The sequence below is a fragment of the Nannospalax galili genome, unplaced genomic scaffold, assembly GCF_000622305.1.
Source record: "Nannospalax galili isolate Female #2095 unplaced genomic scaffold, S.galili_v1.0 scaffold1250, whole genome shotgun sequence".
In the NCBI taxonomy this organism is placed as follows: Eukaryota; Metazoa; Chordata; class Mammalia; order Rodentia; family Spalacidae; genus Nannospalax; species Nannospalax galili.
The window spans coordinates 363446-383366 of NW_008328704.1; the positions used below are offsets into that span (position 1 = coordinate 363446).

The 19921-nt window shown below is 53.5% G+C and overlaps 1 protein-coding gene across 4 annotated transcripts in view; it reads right to left on the bottom strand.

Moving 5' to 3' along the window:
• Window positions 1–19706, bottom strand: part of Aspscr1 (ASPSCR1 tether for SLC2A4, UBX domain containing) — a 34934-nt gene extending 15228 nt beyond the window's left edge. For 2 of the 4 annotated variants that reach the window (XM_017796941.2, XM_008828327.3), the window contains exons 1-7: window positions 19513–19668; window positions 18157–18212; window positions 14433–14547; window positions 12975–13075; window positions 8165–8222; window positions 5824–5897; window positions 5067–5490 (exon numbers count right to left, since the gene is read on the bottom strand). In XM_017796941.2, coding sequence (XP_017652430.1) covers window positions 5067–5490; window positions 5824–5897; window positions 8165–8222; window positions 12975–13075; window positions 14433–14547; window positions 18157–18212; window positions 19513–19614 — 930 coding nt within the window. In that variant the 5' untranslated portion in view covers window positions 19615–19668. Of the gene's footprint in view, window positions 1–5066; window positions 5491–5823; window positions 5898–8164; window positions 8223–12974; window positions 13076–14432; window positions 14548–18156; window positions 18213–18352; window positions 18927–19512 lie in introns of those variants that run through there. The other 2 variants (XM_008828326.1, XM_008828337.3) reach the window with 2 other exon arrangements.
• Window positions 19707–19921: the final 215 nt, after the last annotated feature.

A 19921-nucleotide genomic window follows, 5' to 3' on the forward strand; every position in this document is an offset into this window, starting at 1 on the left:
TGTATACAGGGGGAACAGACTACTCTATACATGACCACAGGAAAAGCCACATAGCACCAGGCCACAGACAGGGACCAGCCCTGATGAACTCACTCAGGATACCAAGTACATGTTTGATTCCCAGGCTGGACAAAGAGAAAGAAAAATGCATAGCCTGTCTTCCCTACAACTGCAGAGACAAAGTTCTGAAATAAACGGCTGGGTAACGTGCGGCTGAGAATGAAACACGTCACTGGCAAGTGGCTCTGCAAGCGAGGTGGCCTGACCCAGAGTTCACTGAAGGACTGAAGGGGAAAGCAGAGTTCACAGACCCACCGTGATGCAGAGAGCGGTGCCCGCAGACATCAGCACCTACACCGGAACAGGGACCCCTCAACTCGATGAAGGTTGTTTACGGACGGACGCCACAGAACGTTCCCCTCAGGCCAACACAAGGCCTCCGCTAAGACTGCCACTGCTCAAAGACCAGCTGCCCAAGAAGAGTTCGGACGAGCACAGAAAAGACCATTTGGAATGGTCACAGAGACCCCAGCAGGGACCAAGACGGACTCCCTGAACTATGAAAGGAACCCGACTCTACCCTGCACAACACGAAAAGGGACCTCAAGTGCCCAAGCCCAACACTAAAGAACGGGGTACACTGCACAGAAGAAATCGCAAGGTACAGAGCCACAGTGGCACAGCCTGAAGACTCGTTCTCCCACGGTACACAGAAACGTGACGTAAATGCCAGGCAATGTCCAACAGCAATTTCTCAGGAACTTGGCTAAGATCCTGAAAGTTATTTGAAAGGATAAAGTCCTTGAAGAGTCATGTCACTTTTGGCAAAGGGAGGCAAGGAGAAGACTGAGTCTGGCAGCCATTTCAAGATAAGCCACAGCTAGAACCAGTGGGGAGCCACTGCAGGGAGGCAGACCAGCCCTACAGACTGGGCACCACCGGGAAGGAGCAGGCACCACCAGGACCCAGCAGGAAAGAGGCTGGATAGCTGAGGGCAGAGCTGGGAAACTAGCTATAACCAAACACCCAGAAGAAACCCAGTGAACTCTGGCACTGTGCACACGGGGCATGAGTGAATCCATGGAGTCAAAGTAAGTCAAGGCAGAAGACGTGACCTTGACCTTGGCTGATAACTCTGAGAACACAAGCACAGGAACAGTCAGGGACAAACCACCACAATCAAGACGACTCAACCAACACAGCCCCAACCTCTGAAACATGCTGGGAACTCACACAGAGCAAGGAAAACCAAAGAGGTCAAAGGACATCCACAGTAAGGTGGTGGTTCACAAGACAAGCAAGACACAAGAAGTGGGTGTGTTCAACGACAGTCATCGAAGAAAAAGGGTCATAAAGTCTAGGGATGGGAGAAATGGCTCAGCAGTTAAGACAGCTTGCTGCTCAGGCAAGGACTCAAGTGTGGTTCCCAGCATCCACACTGGGCAGCTCACAAGCACCTGTAACTCCAGCTCGAGGGGATCTGATACCCTCTTCTGTGGGCACCTGCACTCATGTGCACATATCCACACACATACATATACATATACAGACAATTAAAAAAAAAAAAAAGCCAGGCGTGGCGGTGCACGCCTTTAATCCCAGCACTCAGGAGGCAGAGGCAGGCGGATCTCTGTGAGTTCAAGGCCAGCCTGGTCTACATAGTGAGTTCCAGGACAGCTGGGGCTAGAGGGAGACCCTGTCTCAAAAAGACCAAAAAAATATCTATCAGCTGACCCCACGTGACATTAGAACCAGAGGCAGGGCTGGCATGCAGCTCAGGGTGGATCCTGCTGACAAGGCCCAGGTCCCTTCCATCTGCCACACTGAAAAAGAAAAGAACGTGTACAGAACTCTCCACTCGTTTGTCTTTTCTCTTTTTTTTTTTTTTTTTTTTTTTTTTTTTTTTTTTTCTGTGCTTTTCTTTTTTTTTTTTTTTTTTTTTTGTTATTTTGAGACAGGGTCTCCCTGTAGCCCCAGCTGGCCTGGAACTCACTATGTAGACCAGGCTGGCCTCAGACTCAGTAGAGATCTGCCTGCCTCTGCTTTCTGAGTGCTGGGATTAAAGGTGTACACTACCATGCCCGGCCTTAAACCTCTCCACTCATTTCTTAGAGCTACTGCTACCCTTGCACATAAATACAGTACAGTGAGCGGGGTGAGGGGGTCACACAGGGTGGCCAGCCCTGACTGTGAGGGACATAGTGAATCAACTGCTTCCCTGAGGCCCTCACTACACACACACAGGAACACACTCACACACATACTCACACAGGCACATACACACACACACACAGGTGCGCACACAGACACAGGCACACACACACACACACACACTCACACTCAGGGACTCTCTAGAGAAGGCTAGACGCTGCCACAGGAGGGTTAGAATGGAGAGAGGAGTCAGGGAGACATTCAATCTTTTCCTCCTTTCTCAAACTTCCTTTAATACTTTGATAAAATAAAAATGGCACAGGGAGCCTCAAGTTCAACCCCTTGTGCCCCACCCCCGCCTGACTACCCTGAACTCTGTGTGCCCACCCTCGCTGCTCCTGTTCATGCTGGAAGTCATCCTGGCACACTGGGCAGGACCTGAGCCTAAGCCACACACGCGAGAGGAAACAGCTTGAAGGAGTATGTCATCAGTGGCACACTCTCAGCCTGCTGCCTGGCAGGTTGTCTGGGAAAAGAGCACACTAGCAGGTGGCCACTCCCACCACCTGTGTGGCTGAGACAGATCACAAGTTTAAGGTCACCCTGGCTATGCAGTAAGACCTGTCTCAAAAAAGAAAAGCAAGAGGCCAGGAAGGAACTCAATGATTACAGAGCCAGCCGTACAAGTGCAAGGGCTGGCGCTCAGACCCAGAACCCACATAAAATGCCTGGCAGGCACGGTAGCCCACTGTGATTCCAGTCTCCAGAGGCAGACCAGAGTGAGCTGGCTAGCAAGACTAGCTACCAGGAGGCTCTGGGTTTGACTGGGAAACCTGCCTCAATGAATAATGTGGAAGAGTGATGGAAGAGGATTCCCAACACCAACCTCAGGCTTCCACACGTGTGTCTACACACATGCAAAACATGTATACTCACTTGTATGCACAGCACACACATGAAAATGGAAAAATAGCCGGGCCTGGTGCACACCTTTAATCCCAGCACTCAGAAGGCAGAGGCAGGCGATTTCTGTGAGTCTGAGGCCATCCTGGTCTACCTGGTGAGTTCCAAGCCAGCCAGGGATACAAAGTGCGACCCCCATCTTAAAAAAAAAAAATTGTAAGACAATCAATAAATAATAAATAAAATATCCTTTCTCCAAACTAGCTGCCTTCCTTAGGATGCCAGACATGAGGTTCCAGGCCAAGGCTGCCCCTAGCCTGGCCCAGGGCTAACTTCAGGCAATGTGCTAGCCAGAGACGAGAGAGACCCTATCCAGCCCTGGGCCAGAAACACAGGTCCTGTTGAGTGGAGTCCTGCTTAGCTGGCTCTGGACGACTGGGACCCCTCCCAAAGCTCACGGAGAAGCATGGCTGGCACAGGCCAGGAACCGCAACATGTTCAATGAAATTACTCATATGGGGTAGGCAGAGATCTTGTATCACCCAGGGGGACCTAAGGACAAGCAGGGGCACATCAATTCCAAAGATGCCAGTGAAAGTCTCAGCTACAGAATTCCTGAAGTGAACCAAGTCGAAAATTATACCAGCCCTGCGGGCAATAGCAGACCAACAGTGGCCTACACCATCAGCCCACGGAGGGAAGGCAGGGGAGGCAGACACAACATGACATGGAGGGCCCTCCCAGGGTGCAGAGATGGCCTCCTGTGGACATGCCACTACAGGGAGGATAGAGGTGCTCACAGAGCAGCACCCTGACCCACCAGCTGCCCATAGAGTATGATCCAAAATACAAGACACTTCTGTTACTCTGGAGGTGGGGGACCAAGTCATTACCAGGACAGCAGGAGAAGCTGCAAGCACCCAGAATTTAGACAAAGAGCTCTCTTCAAAACTAGTTCACAGCTGTTGAGGTGGCCTATGCCTTTAATGCCAGCACTTGGGAGGCAGAAGCAGGTGATCGCTATGAGATTGAAGCCAGCCTGGTCTACGCAGTGAGATCCAAGCCAGATGGGGTACAGGGAGATCCAGTTTAAAAAAAAACAAACACAATGGGGGCACCACACAGTGGGCATGCATAACAACAGGCATGCTGCACAGTAACAAGCTCTGGCTTAAGAAAGCCTACCATAAGGCCGGGCGTGGTGGTGCACACCTTTAATCCCAGCACTCAGGAGGCAGAGACAGGTGGATCTCAGTGAGTTCAAGGCCAGCCTGGTCTACATAGTGAGTTCCAGGCCAGCTGGGGCTACAGGAAGAACCTGTCTCAAAAAGACCAAAAAAAAAAAAAATTCAAAAATCCTCTTTTCAACACTCACGACATACTTAAAAGTAGGGAGTTCCAGGCCAGCTGGGGCTACAGGAAGAACCTGTCTCAAAAAGACCAAAAAAAAAAGAAAAAAGAAAAAGAAAGCCTACCATAAAGAAAAGTTAACACAGCATGTGTCATTCTAGACCAGGGACCACCAACCAGGTCATTTCCTAAGGGCTTGGGAAAGCCACTCTCTCCTCCCAGCTGAGCTGTCACTCCCAGCAAGCCTAAGTCCCCGTGTTCAAGTTTTCAAACGCAGTTATGGATGACCCAGAGACAAATTCACCACCCTTCTTCCTCCTTACACAATCGCCATATATGCCCCAAACCTGCTGCTCAGCAACAGGAAGGTGACAGGCACCTGATCAAAACCTCTCAAGCAGGCAGGAGGGTGGGCAGCTGAGCTCCGAAGCACCCCATGGGGCTGGACCAGGCTGAAACCCCATGTGAAAGATTCTAGGGTGACACACATGATGGTGGTGCGTGGGCAGTTCATTTGCCAAAACCCATCAGACTACATGCTTAAATGGGAAGCTCAGACAGGACAAGTCCTGTTCCCAGAAGATGCCTGCAAGTCTGTGCCCATCACGTGCCGGAGTGCGACCTTTGTCAGAAGAAAGCCCTGTGCCCAATACATTCCTTACCAACTCAGGCTCCTGCTCCTCACCAGGCTTCGACTTCTTGGGCTTAGAGGGGCCTCCAGGGCCAGAGAAGGACTTGGGTGACTTGGCTGAAGGTGACATCAGAGGTCTTGAGGACCCAGAAGGGCCCCCCAGCCGCTGGCCCCCACCAGAGAAGGGAACAAAGGGGGCAAACGTAGACTCCTTTGCCTTCTGCTTTGCCTGAGCATCCACTGGCTTTGGGCTACCCCCAAGGTTGACCCCCGAGGTGCTCGCATCACCCTGATGGCTCAGGTCACCCATGCTGAGCTCCCCAGAGTTCAAAGGGAGCAGAGGACTGCTGGATGCTTGGTCAGCCGACATGGAGGAGACAGGGCTTCCGGGGGCCTTGCTCCTGATGGTTGTGGGCTCCTGCTTGCCTCTGGAGTCACACTGCTTCATGACAAACCTGGGAGGAGCCAAAGAGTAAGTGCAACACCACAGAGTGGTCCTCCCCACCTTCAGGGCCCCTTCTGAAACCTACTTTGCCTATGGAGAGAGGAGAAAAGGGCCAGAAGTGACAACTGAGGCAGCTGCCGTCACCAGTCACTGAGGGCAGGTCGCCTCGGTCCCTAATCCCAGGTAAATTCTTCATATGCTTCCCCAACCACATACCCTCTGCAAAAGTCCAGACCCTCCTACCTCAGCCTCTAAAGTATTGGTATTACAGGCATACATCACACCTGCCTCCTTTTCCTTTAACAGAACAGATATCCATTTCAAGACGCTCTGTTGCCCCTACCTGATGGTTGCACTGCCCCCCGTCAGGCCCAGGGACTGCAGTGTTGTGCTCTGGAGGGCGGCTCTACCAGTCACCTGCAAGAAAGACAAAGGACACATGGCCCCTCTCCTGGACTCCTAGGCCTGAAACAACTCTCCCTACCAAGTCCTAGCAATCTCCCCAGGCCAGAGCCCCACACTAAGGAGGTGCCCTCTCTCTAAGCCCCTCCCCTGCTCTTGATAGTCCCCATGTTCTAAGAGCCAGTTATACAACTGGCCTGTCAACTGGTGAGGACATGCTCAGCTGTGAACTAAATCCACAGTGTCTGGAGAGGACAGACTGGGCTGAGGATACCCAGCAGCCTATGGCGATGTTTAGGGGCAGGAAGCTGGAAACTCGTGGATGGCTCCCTGGCAAACTTCTTGGGGGCAAGGAGGATAAACTGCAGGCTCCATGCCCCCAATGGCCTCCTGAGTAACAGGATCCAGAGCCACCACTCCAGCATCTCCACTGGGCTTCCCCAGGATTACCGATGTCTCAGGGAGGATCTGACCCTTTCCCCCATCCTCAGGCCCAGCACGGCTCTAGGCCCCACACTGCAGTCTACCTGACAGCCCTCCACAGCAGTAAGTAGGTGGGAGCAGGAAACTTGAACCTCAACATTCAACACCAGGGCCCAGCCAGGTCCCTGAATCAGTTCACCACCACAGGCGCCCACCAGGCCCCAAGGCCCAGGAGCTTCCCCTTGGGGAGTCTACCCTGTATGGTGGACAAAGGGCAGGGTGATGGCACCCACTCTACAAAACCTTGGAGCAGGTGCGGGGGCACATGCCTTTGATCCAAGCACGTGAAAGACAGGCAGGGGGATCTCTGCAAGTTTGAAGCCAGCCTGGTCTATGTAGTGAGTTCCAGACCAGCCAGGGCTGCATAGTGAGACCCTGTCTGTCTCAAAACAATGACAACAACAAAAGCAATTCTTTGAGCTGTAGGAGCTCCCAAGTCACAATGCCTGGTCTCAAGCTCTGCTTGCCTGATCAGGGTGATGACACCCTCTCAGCATGCCATCTGACTACAGCCACCCAACTGTTCCACCATCTCCAATCTCACCCACTGGAGAAAGTTCTCATGGGTCCTCCCTTCTGCCAGGTCACTTAGTTTTTTTTGTTGTTGTTGTTGTTTTGGGGGGGGGTCTCTCTGTAGCCCCAGCTGTCCTGGAACTCACTATGTAGACCAGGCTGGCCTTGAACTCACAGAGATCCACCCGCCTCTGCCTCCCAAGTGCTGGGATTAAAGGCGAGTGCCACCACGCCCGGCTGCTTTTTTTTTTTTTTTAATTTTATTATTTTTTTCATTTTACGTATATGTGTGTATTGCTTGCGTGTAGGTAAGTGCACCCATGTCGTGCAATGCCCATGGAGGTCAGAAGAGGCTGTCAGATCCCCTGGGACTGGACAGTTGTTAGGTGTCATGTGGGTGCTGGGATTTGAACCCAGGTCTTCTGCAAGAACAACCAGTGTTCTTAACCGCTGAGCCATCTCTCCACCACCCCCCCAGGTCACTTCTGATACTCAGCTCAAGGCAAGGAGAGCTCAGGCCTGACTCACCACACCCACTGAGCAAACGCTGGTCCTCTGAGGAGCCGTCCACAAGAGCAGACAATCACGCTAAGGTTATAGCATAAGACCCAGAGCGTGCAGCCAAGTAGAACGGTCAAGCATGGATCCCTGAAGTCCTGTGGTCCATCTCTTCACAGAAAGGAAGTGGCCAGGACAGCCTCCTGCATCTCTACACATCCTCACATCTCCCCTTGCCTTGCACAGCTCTGGGTTGACAGAGAAAGTCCTAACCCACCTCAGGGCCTTTCTGGGGCCCTGAGAGACAGCATGAGTCTGCCCAAGTCAGGACAAGGCACTGGGCCAGGGTAGAAACAAAAAGCCCCTGTGAGGTCAGAGGACCCATGCTAGGAGGGTCCCTGTAGTGGTAGGCGGGGCTGGCGGGCTGGCGGGCTGGCAGGACCTCTCTGCCAGCTTTGCCTGCGCCACGCTGTACTCAGTTTTGAAAAAGATCAAAACACAGAGCAAAGCAAATATTTACTAAAATGAAACCACTTTTGTGACTCTCGGGCTTTGCGAGAGGCTGAAAAAACACACAGGGCACTGAGGGAGGTTTCGGGAGCAGCCCGGGCGGCCGCAGTCGGCTCCCAGAGGAGCCGCTGTTCCGCTTTTTTCCACAGAACACATCATGCTTTCAGGAGCTGTTGCTCCTGCCGCTGCTTTGAAGACTCAAGGCAGCAAAGTTTCCAGGTTGGAAAATGGGGTGGGCCACTGGTGTACAGGAGAGCTGTCGGGTAGCCAACACCTACCTCATCCCTCATGTATACGCAGACAGGGGTCACCTCATCTGGCTGTTGCAGATGCTCCCTAGAAACAGTTAAAAAAAAATCAGAGACCCAACACGGGACAGAGACCTCAGGGCACCTGGCCCAGCACCATGTAGATGCCAAGGACCCAGGACCAGGGCCCTAGCCCTCTGCCAGCCAACCCCAGCCTCCTGGGGCCTTCCTATACCCTGTGACTACCAGAAAGGCAACCACAGGCTGTACAGAACCCCAAGAAGAGCCTCAGGCATCAGCACATGGACAGGCATTTCTCCTACCTGCTTGGGCTGTAAAGCCTCCACAGGGGATGAGACCTGCAGGGGAAAAGCAGCCCCACCCCCATGTTTCACACTGCCAACGGCACCTTCTGAACCTGTAAGCAGTCGGCGGGGGGTCCTGAGTCCAGGCCTTCATCTGGAGCTGCCTCTAAGAGTCAACACTCAAGACCAGATCAGGACACAGATCCATACAGTGGATCCCAAGCAACCTAGATCCCCACAGCCATGACCACTGCATGAGTCACCTCTCAGCCCAGGCCCCAAGAAGGGACGCCAGGACCAAAGGAGGGCAGTATTCTCTCCCACAAGGGCCAGGGCTTCCGTTCTCAACCGTTGAAGTCATGACCTGTAACCTGCATTTGACCCAGTGCCCCCAAGGGCAGGGACTGCAGTCTACCATGTCCTGGCCATGTGACAGCATGTCCCTTCATGCCTGGACATGGAGGGTGGGAACAGCACCCTTATGAAGCACAACCAGATGTCCACAGGGTCAGGCAGGGCACAGTCAGCTCTCAAGGTAACTGTTACCCAAACAGGACAGCAGAGCTGTCCTATCCAATCCTGGATGGCACTCAGAGGCGCACTCCACATCTGTGGCATAGGCTGAGGGCAAGGTTGGAGTGGGAAAGGGACAGGAAGCATCACAGACAGACAGCAAGCCCTGCAGGCGTCCACCCCATACCCTACTCTGCATCACCCTATCCACCTTTCAACTTTCTGACAACATCCCCACCCTCCACATGCTACCGTTCTGCACATGGCATCCCCAAGGAGCACCTGGGGAGCAAGCTGGACCCTAGCATACTCAGTCACACGCTGACACACATCTGACGCACGCAGTGGTTGAGCATCAAGATGACTAGCAGAGGGGAATGAATAGCCCTGACGCACTGCCACAGCTGATACCCAAGACCACTGAGGGGAAATTAGTTCCTGCATCTTTTAACATGACAGAGTCTACCTCAGACCTTGGGGAAACATGCCCTGGTTAGTCACTCCCCAAAAGCAGTAGGAACAGGTCCAGGCAGAGGAGGAGGCCACAATCCAGCCAGGCCTCATAGCCATTATGGCCGAAAGACAGAGTCAGGACAGGAACTGAGCTGTTGACCAGGAAGCAGTACACAAGAATTAGATAAGTGCTGACTGGACAGGCCAGCAAAGGCCAGCAAGGGCCAGAGCCAGTGTGCTGGATCATCCAGGAGTAAAACACAAGGGCTGGTTCCCCGAGGAGAGCATTCTAAGCCCCCCCTGTGACTAACTCCTAGTGTTCAAGGGTCTCTGGGGCACATAATGTGCCAACAGCCCCAATGGGGTAGGGTCTATAGGAGTGACCTGGCATTGCTGAAATGAGGAAAGGGTGTTGCAGGACTGAGTGCCTGACCCACGGCCCACAGCATGAACAGCAGATGTGAAGGTGTGCCCACTTCCACTCCCTAGGTCACTGGATCCTATGAGTGATGGGGTGCATTTTCCTTTGGTAATTTGCTTTATGTTCTTGTTTTTGTCTGTTCCCCACTTCAGGGGCTCAGCCCTTCCCATGAGGGCCCAGCATTGCCAGCTGTACTGTCTTCAGAGGCCTTGTCAGGACAGCAAGACAATAGCACTTAGTGGGCTCATAAAGCCCACCCACGGGGCCGACGCCTGACCGTGGGGTACATGGTGTCTATGATTGGCCTCCCTTCCATGCAAGGCCAGGAAGAACTGTAGAACACCTTTCCTACAAGTCACTGTGCAACCTACCCTGGTTGTTGGACCTACCCTGACACCAGAGGGTTGGAGACTGGCCCACCAGAGAGCAGGCCCCTGGGACCCTCCTTCTGAAATCATGACAGGACAGGAGAGAAACCCTCACTCAACCCAGGAGGACAGGCCAAGGAAACAGAGTATGGGCCATGAAGGAAGACAAGAGCACTGAGGTGTTCATCACCCAAATACCAGACATACAACTGACCCCTGCAGGAGGGAACTGGCATGCCATACTGTGCCAGGCCACTCGACCCATGGCTATCCACGCCAGCAGACCTAGCACGGCCAGCGTCTTCTTGAAGTCCTTCCCTGGGTCACTGTGTGATGACAGATACAGATCACAAACAGGGACAGAGCCCAGGCGGTGGCCGGCACTGGTGTGTGGCATCTCCAAAGCAAAGAGCAGGAAGATCAGATCCCTTTGTACATAAGGGTCTCACATGGGGTCCCCTCATGTACCAGTGCGGCCACCATCCCAACCACACAGACTTCACAGGCCCTGCCCGGCCCCGTACCCTGGGCTAGGTTAGCCGCAAGATACCAAGTTCCAGAGTAAGAAACGCACCACTAGGCCATGGTGCATGGCTTCTGTGGTACCTGCTCACCCATGTAAGAGATACCCACAGGCCACAAGGGAGAGTGCTACTGGTGTCTAGCAAGGTCTCCAAGACCAGCAAACCTTCTGAGGTGGGAGTCAGGAGCCAGTGTGGCTAAGGAGGGTAAAAACATCATCGCTGCTGCTTCAGATGCTTAACCTGCCACAAAGCTTGCAGTCCCCTAGGGATGGACAGTCTGTTCATTTAGGGTTCCTCTCCTGGGAGGAGCACTGTGCGCTGGAGACAAGTATTGCCTATGCCCTTTGTGTTATAGTCACCTGTTCAGACCTGACCGATCCAGGGCTGGTACAAACATCAGTGCTGCCAAGCAAAGTCTGGCACAGCCACTTTCCCAAACACAAGAATGACACACATTGTCAAAACCAGCAAAAACCACCAGAGCTCTGACTGCAGGCAGTGTGGCTCCTCCTGGCTCTCAAGCCCTCTGAGGGCAAAGCCAAGTCCTGAAAGCACCAGGTGACGCCCCCCACTGCCACGCGACAGTCAAGTCCCACACACCATGTCCCGCCTGGAGACAGCAAGGAGGTCCAGGCAGCTGGGGCCACAAAGGTCGGAGGAAAGAGGCCGCTGGTCCTACCCAGATGGCTACAGCGAGGAGCTGAGCTGGCACCCACTGGGTACACAAGCCTGCCCTGAGCATGGCCACAGGCTTGTCCTCAGACCCCCCAGGGGAGAGCTATCCTCACCCGCAGTCTTCTTCTCTGTAGCCTGTCATACCCTGCTGTGGATACCAAGAATCACTCGGCCTTCCTGAGGGTTATAGCTGCTACTCACAGATCAGCATACAAAGGGCCCACAGTGAGACAAGATCTTGCTACAAATCCCAGGCTGGTCTGTAACTCACTAAGTAACCCAGGTTGGCCTCAAACTCACAATCCTCCTGCCTCAGCCTCCTGGATTATAGGCATGAGCTACCATGCCCAGAAGAATGCATTCTGTGTGTGTGTGTGTGTGTGTGTGTATGTGTGTGTGTGTGTATGTGTATGTGTGTGTGTGTGTGTGTGTGTGTGTGTGTGTGTTGTTAGGCATCAAACTCAGGGCCACACATGCTTGGCAAGTACTCCCCATGAGCTAGTCCACAGTCTGAGTACACCTTTCTGTTAGTCTACAACCATGCCAGTACTCTAAGGACAGTAGCAAGGGCTAGACCACCCATCCACACAGCCACTAACTCTCCCTGATCATTTCTGGGCCTCTCATCCCAATGGCTGCTCACACATGACCTCTACTCATTCTTAAAGCCACTTCAGACCTGGCTTTGATTCCGTACCCCCACTCCCACCCACAGCCACTGGGGTTGCTGACCTCAGGGTCTTAGAGACCCCAACCTATAGACCTTGCACTGTCACCCCCCGGAGAGAGCTAGGCATTTCTGTCTACTTGAAACAGGCTTTGATACAGAAGGGCATTCCAACCTGTGGGCACACCATAAGCATTACACCCAAGTCAGCTTCCTGCAAACAGAAAGCACCACGCCACGTTCTCGCTGCTCCACACACATTAGCTTATGTCATCCACAGAGCACCTGTGCTAAAGAGGAGGCCACAAAGGCCCAGAAAGGGCAGGCAGCTCACCTATCGCCATGCAGCGAGCACTACTCATTAGTCGAGACCTTTAAAAGTAGATGGACTTCTACCCCACAGAGGAAAGGTAAAGGGATACCATTTTTACACACCTCAGAATAACATTTAAAGCACTACCCACCAAAAACTGACATACATCAGTACTACCAGGAAGCCTTGTGTATAAGGCCATGTCACACTGACAGAGTTAGTGGAGGCATCTCCACAAGGCCTTTTCCTGTTCTATCCAAGATGCCTAAAACCCAGATCTCACGTGGGTGTGGGGAGATACACCCTACATTTCACTTCCCATTGCTGTTCATCAGCCCTTAGGGTCTTTTGGGTCCCCATAAAGATGAAGGAATACCCTTGCTCTTCCTGAAGGACAAGGGGGCCACTGGGCCTGGGAGCTGAGGAAGCTGAGCTGCTGGCTGCCCTGCCCCATCCAGCTGCACATCTCTGGTCAGTCTTCTGAGTCAAGACTGCGAAAGCCAAAGGGCTAGTTTTCCGGCCAGAGCACAATGTGTTTTTCAGACCTCTCCCAGGAGGGGGCGGGAAAGAGCCTGGGAAAGACCTGCTCACCCATGCTCACCTAGTCGGTGCAAAATGACTGAGAAGCTCCCAAAGAGTCTGGCGGGAAGAGAAAGTGTCCTGTAACCTGGAGCCGTCATCCAGCTGCACTGCAATTCGAACCTGGAAGGGCGGAAGGTAACACCTAGTTAGGAAGGAAAGCACTGTCCCACCAGACTGAATAGATTCCCAGGGCATGGGATCCTCCAAGCTCCTGGAGGAGTGGTGTGACCTCCAAGGGGCCCACAGAAGGCTGCACCATCACATGCATGAGCACCTTGTGCAGGCAGCAGGTGAAGGACCCATCCTGGAAATGGCCTTGCACCAAGAGGCCAACTGCAGCCCCCACCAGTGCAGTCTCTCAGAGACCTGTGCTAAGTTGCTCCCTGACCTAGCCCCCAGAATCCTGGGAGATGCCAACATCTAGTGAGATGTTGCCAACGTCAGGGTAATTTATTCCCCACCCAAAGAGAATTGACACCCTTCTTTTATATACATGTCTTAACAACCATATCTCCAACAAGGAACATAAGCTACACACCAAAGTGGAAAGGTCCTGACCCCGCTACAGAGACAGGCACGCTTACCAACTGAGCCTGGGTGTGGTGCGGACCCACGTCCAAGCCCCACTCCTGTAAGAAATGGCCCTAAGTGCCACCCTCAGACCCATGCTGTGGCCCAGTGCCACCTTCTCTAAGCCATACCACCCCTGCCTTGTAGAAACTCTTCTTCAAATGCACACCTAAATAGAAGCACCCTTCCACTCATTCCCTGCACCCCGAAGAACCCCACAGGAAGCTAGGACTCCATCCACACTGCAGTGGTTAACAGAAGAGCCCACAGCCCCGGACTGCCTGCCCGCTAGCTTCACATGGCCAGTTGTGGGCTCCAGCTGAGACTGCTAACGCGTCAGGCCTCTTTCCCATCTGTGTCACACACCTGTGATCCCAGCAATGGTGGGGAAGAAGGGAGATAAGCCGAAGGCTAGCCCGGGCTACGTAGTGAGACAGCCTCAAAACCAAGAGCAACAACGTGTTTCCCCACAGGGTAGGGAAAACAGTCAAGCATGGAAGCACTGGCCTCAGCAGTGCATATCATGGAGGACAATCAAGACAGTGGACCTAGAGTACCACGGGGACTTGGGGAAGAGCCTCAAGGAGCAAGCAAAGCTGCAGCTGGGGCTGGTAGGGAAATGCTAACAAACCCCACTAAAACCAAAACACCCACGAAAAATCCACATAAAAGAGGAAACTTTCCATTTCCAGTCCTTAGTTACCCAAGTAGGAAATGCTGCTCTAGCCTGACCCAGGAAGGCAAAATAGATCCCAGGACTCGCCTGGCTTTCTGCAGCCCCTCAAGCCCATGGGCAGAGCTGCAGCACACCTCTCACCCAGCCCATAGCAGGACCATCCTGTGCTCCCACTGCCTCAGCAGAGACAGAGATACAAGGCTGCTAGGCATCACAGCTGCAGACACCTACCATGTTCTCGGGCCCTTCACGGCTCCGGGACACAGGCACCATCTCCAGCTTGGCATTGTTGGGCAGATTGGCAAATCTCCACTGGAGAGAGAGGTCAAGCACAGTCCTCTGAAACCTGCAGGACAGACATAGCCACATGCTGCCTTAATAACCCAACTCCCCACCTGCTGTTCCCTCGACTACAAGAACACAAAGTTAGGTGCAGAAGAGATTAAGAGGTAGAGCTTAGACTACAGGGGTCTAGGGAAGGAGAGGTACAGGGCTGACAGGATCAGAGCAGGAAGACAACAGAGGAGTCTCTGGAAGGGGAGGGCAACACCAACGGACACTAGCAGGTACAGGCCTCAGAAAGCTGGCCTGAACAAAGAAAGGTCACCAGGCCACCCTCTGACAGTCCAGATCCCCACAGCTGCTCGGATTTAGGTAATATACACTAGCCCAAGAAACCTCATCCCATCACACTGCCTCCTGTCATCCTCCAAACACAGGAGGCAGATCCTAGAAGAACCTGTCCCTGGAACAGCCTGACCCAGTGTCCTCACAGAAGTTCAGGGTGAGATCAGACCAGATACAGGTCCCATCAGCCCTCACCTCTCTACCTATATCCTGAGGGGTGGCCTCAAGAGAACTCAGTGCCTCCCAACCAAAAAAGGAGGACAAGGTGGATCCCCTTGGAGGATAGGGTGAGCCTGAAGCCTCCTCTGAGTCCTGGGCAGGGAAGTTTCAAGGCCTAGTAGGGACTTAAGGCATACAGATTCTCAGAAGCACCAAGGATCTGGATCCAGTGGAGGCTGCAAACACATCTTGGAAACAATTTCCAAGATGCTCACCCTCTCCAGACAGCACAGTGAGTCACACCTAGCCATGAGAAGCTCAGACTGGAGGAGGGTCAAGCGACAGCTCAAAGGTAGAACTTGGGCCTTTGCAGATTCTGACACAGCCCACAAACTAAGAAAGAGTCAATATCTGCCCCCAAGAAGAGAAGAGCAGGCGGGAGAGAGGCCCACTCAGTGCCGTCACTGGTGCAGGGTAAGCAAGGTCCCCTGGCTCAGAAGCCTTTCTGACCCTGTCCCCTCTCCTTCCGACTCCCTTAGCTCCCAAGACACTCTTGAGACTAACTATCCACCCTGCAGATCATGATTGAGAAAAGTTCCAGTCCCAAACTAAAAACGCAAAACTGCATGTCCTTCCATTGGCAGAACAAAAGACTTGGCCAGACCCTGAGCTGCTTATTTGTTTGTTTGTTTGTTTGGTCTTTTTGAGACAGGGTCTCCCTGTAGCCCCAGCTGTCCTGGAACTCACTATGTAGACCAGGCTGGCCTTGAACTCACAGAATCCACCTGCCTCTGCCTCCAAAGTGCTGAGATTAAAGGTGTGCACCACCACACCCAGCTCCCCCTAAACTTTTATTTAAACAGCTCAGGGTCACCAGGTGTGGAGCACGCCTTTAATCCCAGCACTTGGGAGGCAGGCGGATCTCTGTGAGTTCAAGGCCAGCCTGGTCTACACAGTGAGCTCTAGGCCAACTGGGGCTACAGGGAGACCCTGTCTCAAAAAGACCAAAAAAAAAAAGTTTAGGGGGAAACTACTGACCCAGATAAATAATTTAAAATATAGACTATAGGGGCTGGAGAGATAGCTCAACGGTTAAGAACACTGACTGCCCTTGAAGAGGACCCGGGTTTGATACCCAGCACCCAATGGCGGCTACGATCCGTCCTTAACTCCAGTTCCAGGGGAATCTGAAGCCCTCTTCTGACCTCCGCAGCATTGCACGACATGGGTGCACTCACATACATGCAGGCAATACACTCATACACATATTAAAATTAAAAAATAAAAATAAAACTTAAAAAAACATACAGACTATAGCCATACCATCCTGAACGCGCCCAATCTCATTTGAATATACAGTGACCATCCAACTTTATAAATGCAAGATACTATTGAAATTAACTAATGGTTTTCTGGACAGTGACCAGCTTAGAAAGCCCAAGGGCATTTGGAAGAACTAAGAAAGAGGCAGTGTTAATACAAATCCTCAACACAGGCTCGTCAACTGCAACCTGCCATAGACGTGCAAGCCAGGACAGCAGGCCCCAGGAGAACTGAGAACAGTGGGCGGAGAGGAGAGGCCACTTTGGTTATGCCCGGGCGCCCGCCAGGCCAGTGACAGCACTTCTTAAACAAATTACACAGTTAGCTGGTGGAAGAAAGAGACACGGGAAAAGCTAATATGGTGTTGCAGAAGAGATGGCTCAAATTATAGTCATTGCCCCAACCAGACACCATCGTGTGGCCCACGGGCAAGTTAATGGACAGAGCTGCCACAAAGCTTTGTGGCAGGATGCTCAGGGACAGCTTGGCCATTCAGAGCTCATGTCCTGGGATTCTCACATGGCCAGGATGGGGGGCAGAGATTGGAACAGCCTCATACAGGTATCTCCCCCAAGAAAGCTCTTAAGATGGCATGGATAAGACCAGAATAACAGGCTCCTAACAAAGGTCTCCAGCCCGAGGAAGGCTGTGATCTAAAGTGAAAAGCCCTATAGGCGTTAGAAACCGGAACCCCTCCAGGATGAAGATCTGGCCCTCCTTTGGTGTCAGCACCACAGAGAGCCATACAAGGAAGAGCTCCACTGGCTAGAAAGCTAGCAACCAGTCTTCAGTTTCTACCCATTTCTCCATGAACAGCTCTTTGGTCTAGGAGCCCAGGGAACTTAAGACAACCAAATACAATAAAACTCTCTACTGGAAAGCAGGATGGTGGCCCCCCAAAAGATCCATCACTGTCCTTGCCCCTAAAACCTGTGAACATAACCTTATTGGGTATATACATACATATATACATATATATATGGATATAGGTAAGGGCTGTTAAATGAGATCCCCCAGACTGACCAGAGAACCCTAAACCTAATGACTAGTGTCCTCATAGCAGACCAAGAGAAAGCCATGTGAGACAGAGACCACAATGATGTGTCACAAGCCAAGGAGCACCTAGGCAACCAGAAGCTGGAAGAGGTGGGAAGGTCTCTCTTCTGGAACACAGAAAGTACAGCCTTGATGACACCCTGATTCTGGACTTTGATTCTGGACTTTGCCTCCCAAACTGGACAAGAATAGATGTCTGAGCCAGGTGTGGTGGCAGAAGTCTTTAATCCCAGCACTCGGGAGGCAGAGGCAGGCAGATCTCTATGACATCAAGGTCAGCCTGGTCTACATAGTGAGTTCCAGGCCAGCTGGGGATACAAAGAGACCCTGTCTCAAAAAAAAGACCCCCCCAAAAAAAAGAAAGAAAGAAAAAAGAAAAAAGAAAAGGGGAGATTATCAGAGGGGTGAAAGTGCCCACTGAGGGGAGAAACAACCCAGAACAGAACTGCCTCCCGTGCACCTTTCGAGGATGGAAGCTATCCCCATAGTCCTGCTCAGTTCTTCCACTTTAATGTTGTAGCTTACTCTTCATGGAGGGAGGAGGCATTGGCCTCAGTTCATTCTTCCCAAGCCTAGGAGCCAGCCACAGGGGCCCCACAAAAGGAGCAAAGCTACAGTGCCTCAACCCACAGCTGCAAATACCGTTTCCCTCTGTCTCAAAAAGACCAAAGAAGGAAAAAGAATATATGTCTATTGGAGACTACCCCTCCCCACGGGGGCCCTTCCAAACCAGCAGCAGTGTGTGGAGAGATGAGCTGAGAACCCCACAGCTGAGCCCCAGTAAACTCACTTCAGATCGTATTCACTGGGGTTGAAGTCCTGCCGCAGGCACGTGTCCTCCAGGACCTGGGGGATGAATGGATAGTGAACCCTATGTGGAGCAGGGCACTCCTCTGGCAGGCACACCAGCTGCTTGGCTGCCCAGACAAAACCTGGTAGGGACCACCCTCCAGGCAGCCCACTGAACCTATCCCAGCAAACCCTACCTGCATATGCTGCCTACTTTCCTCTTCCTACTGGGGACTCCTGGTACTCCCCAGCTGTGGCCACAGCCTGGCTACGCCTGGTCCCATGATTCTGGGTTTGGAGTGGCCTCTGGAGACAGATAGAAACTACGAACATGGGCTACCTTGTGGTCCTGGCCACTGCCTGGTCTGAAAGCCTCTGTGCAACCCTCCTCTGCAGCACCCCAGCTCCGAATGGGTCCTTCCAGAGGGTCCTGGTGCTCTGTCACCTCTGCCAGAGCCCCATTTCTGAACTCTGTGTACCCCTCACCACTGTGTGGCTCCTGCCACAGATATGAGTGGTGTGGGTTTCTGCAGCCTCACAACAGAGATTCAGTAAACAACTTTAACTCTTTCGAGAGATCACGTGAAGGCCTGGCGTGGTGGTGCACGCCTTTAATTCCAGCACTCCGGTGGCAGAGATGGGCGGATCTCAGTGAGCTGGATCTCAGTGAGCGGATCTCAGTGAGACCAGCTAGGGCTCTACGGTGAGAACCTGTCTCAAAAAACCAAAAAGGTGGCCGGGCGTCGGGGAACACGCCTTTAATCCCAGCACTCGTGAGGCAGAAGCAGGCGGATCTCTGTGAGTTCGAGGCCAGCCTGGTCTACATGGTGAATCCAGGACAGCTGGGGCTACAGGGAGACCCTGTCTCAAAAAGACCAAAAAAAAAAGGGGGGGGCTGGAGGGATAGCTCGGCCGTTAAAGGCTCAGGCAAACAACCAAAAAAATAAATAAATAAATAAATAAACCAAAAAGATACTGAGTGACTTGGCAAATTTCACTTCCGGGCACAGAGGCCCGGCAGATCTAAGGTGGAGGGGGACGTCTCTGGGCAGGGCCGGCTGGGACGCCACTCTTCCCGGGGCCCGAGGAGGCTAGGTTCGGCCCAGGCGGAGGATGCCGGGTCTCACGGGGGGCGACCTGCCCTCGGAGGGCCCCAGGCCCAGCGCAGCAACCCCGAACCGCGCCCCCTGGGACACCGCCCGGGCTCCAGGCCGCAGGAGGGGTCGGGCCGCCGCGCTAGGGGCGCTGATTGGCTGCCCCAGACCCCGCCCCCGCCCGGCCACCGGGAGCAGCCGCAGGGCTGGCCCTGCCTGCGACCCCCCTCCCGATTGCCCGTCTCCTCGGCCGCCGGTCGCACCTGCAGCAGTACGGTGCTCGGCGTCACCTTCACCGTGGTGCGCCGCCCGTTCGGAGCCAGCACCGACACTGCAGAGCCCCCGCCGCCCGCCGGGGCCGCCATCTTCCGCTCACGTGACCAGCGGCCCGCTCGCCTTCAACCAACTTTATCGGCAACAGCCGGGAGCACAGCCACGCGGCCCTGGGGGCGTGGCCTGAGCACTTCCGGGTCCCCGCCCCGCCCCGCCCCCACGCGGCCTGGATGCTGCTCGGCTGACCCAGCGCCTTGACGGGGCAGCCCCGGAAGGACCGCAGTTCTGTCCCCGGCGCTGCCTCTTGCATCCCGCGTCTCGTGGGCCTGGGAAGAGCGGGTTCTGCCTATTACCCCAGGGGCCACCAAGTGCTGGATGTGCCCACGTCGTGCTGCCCTA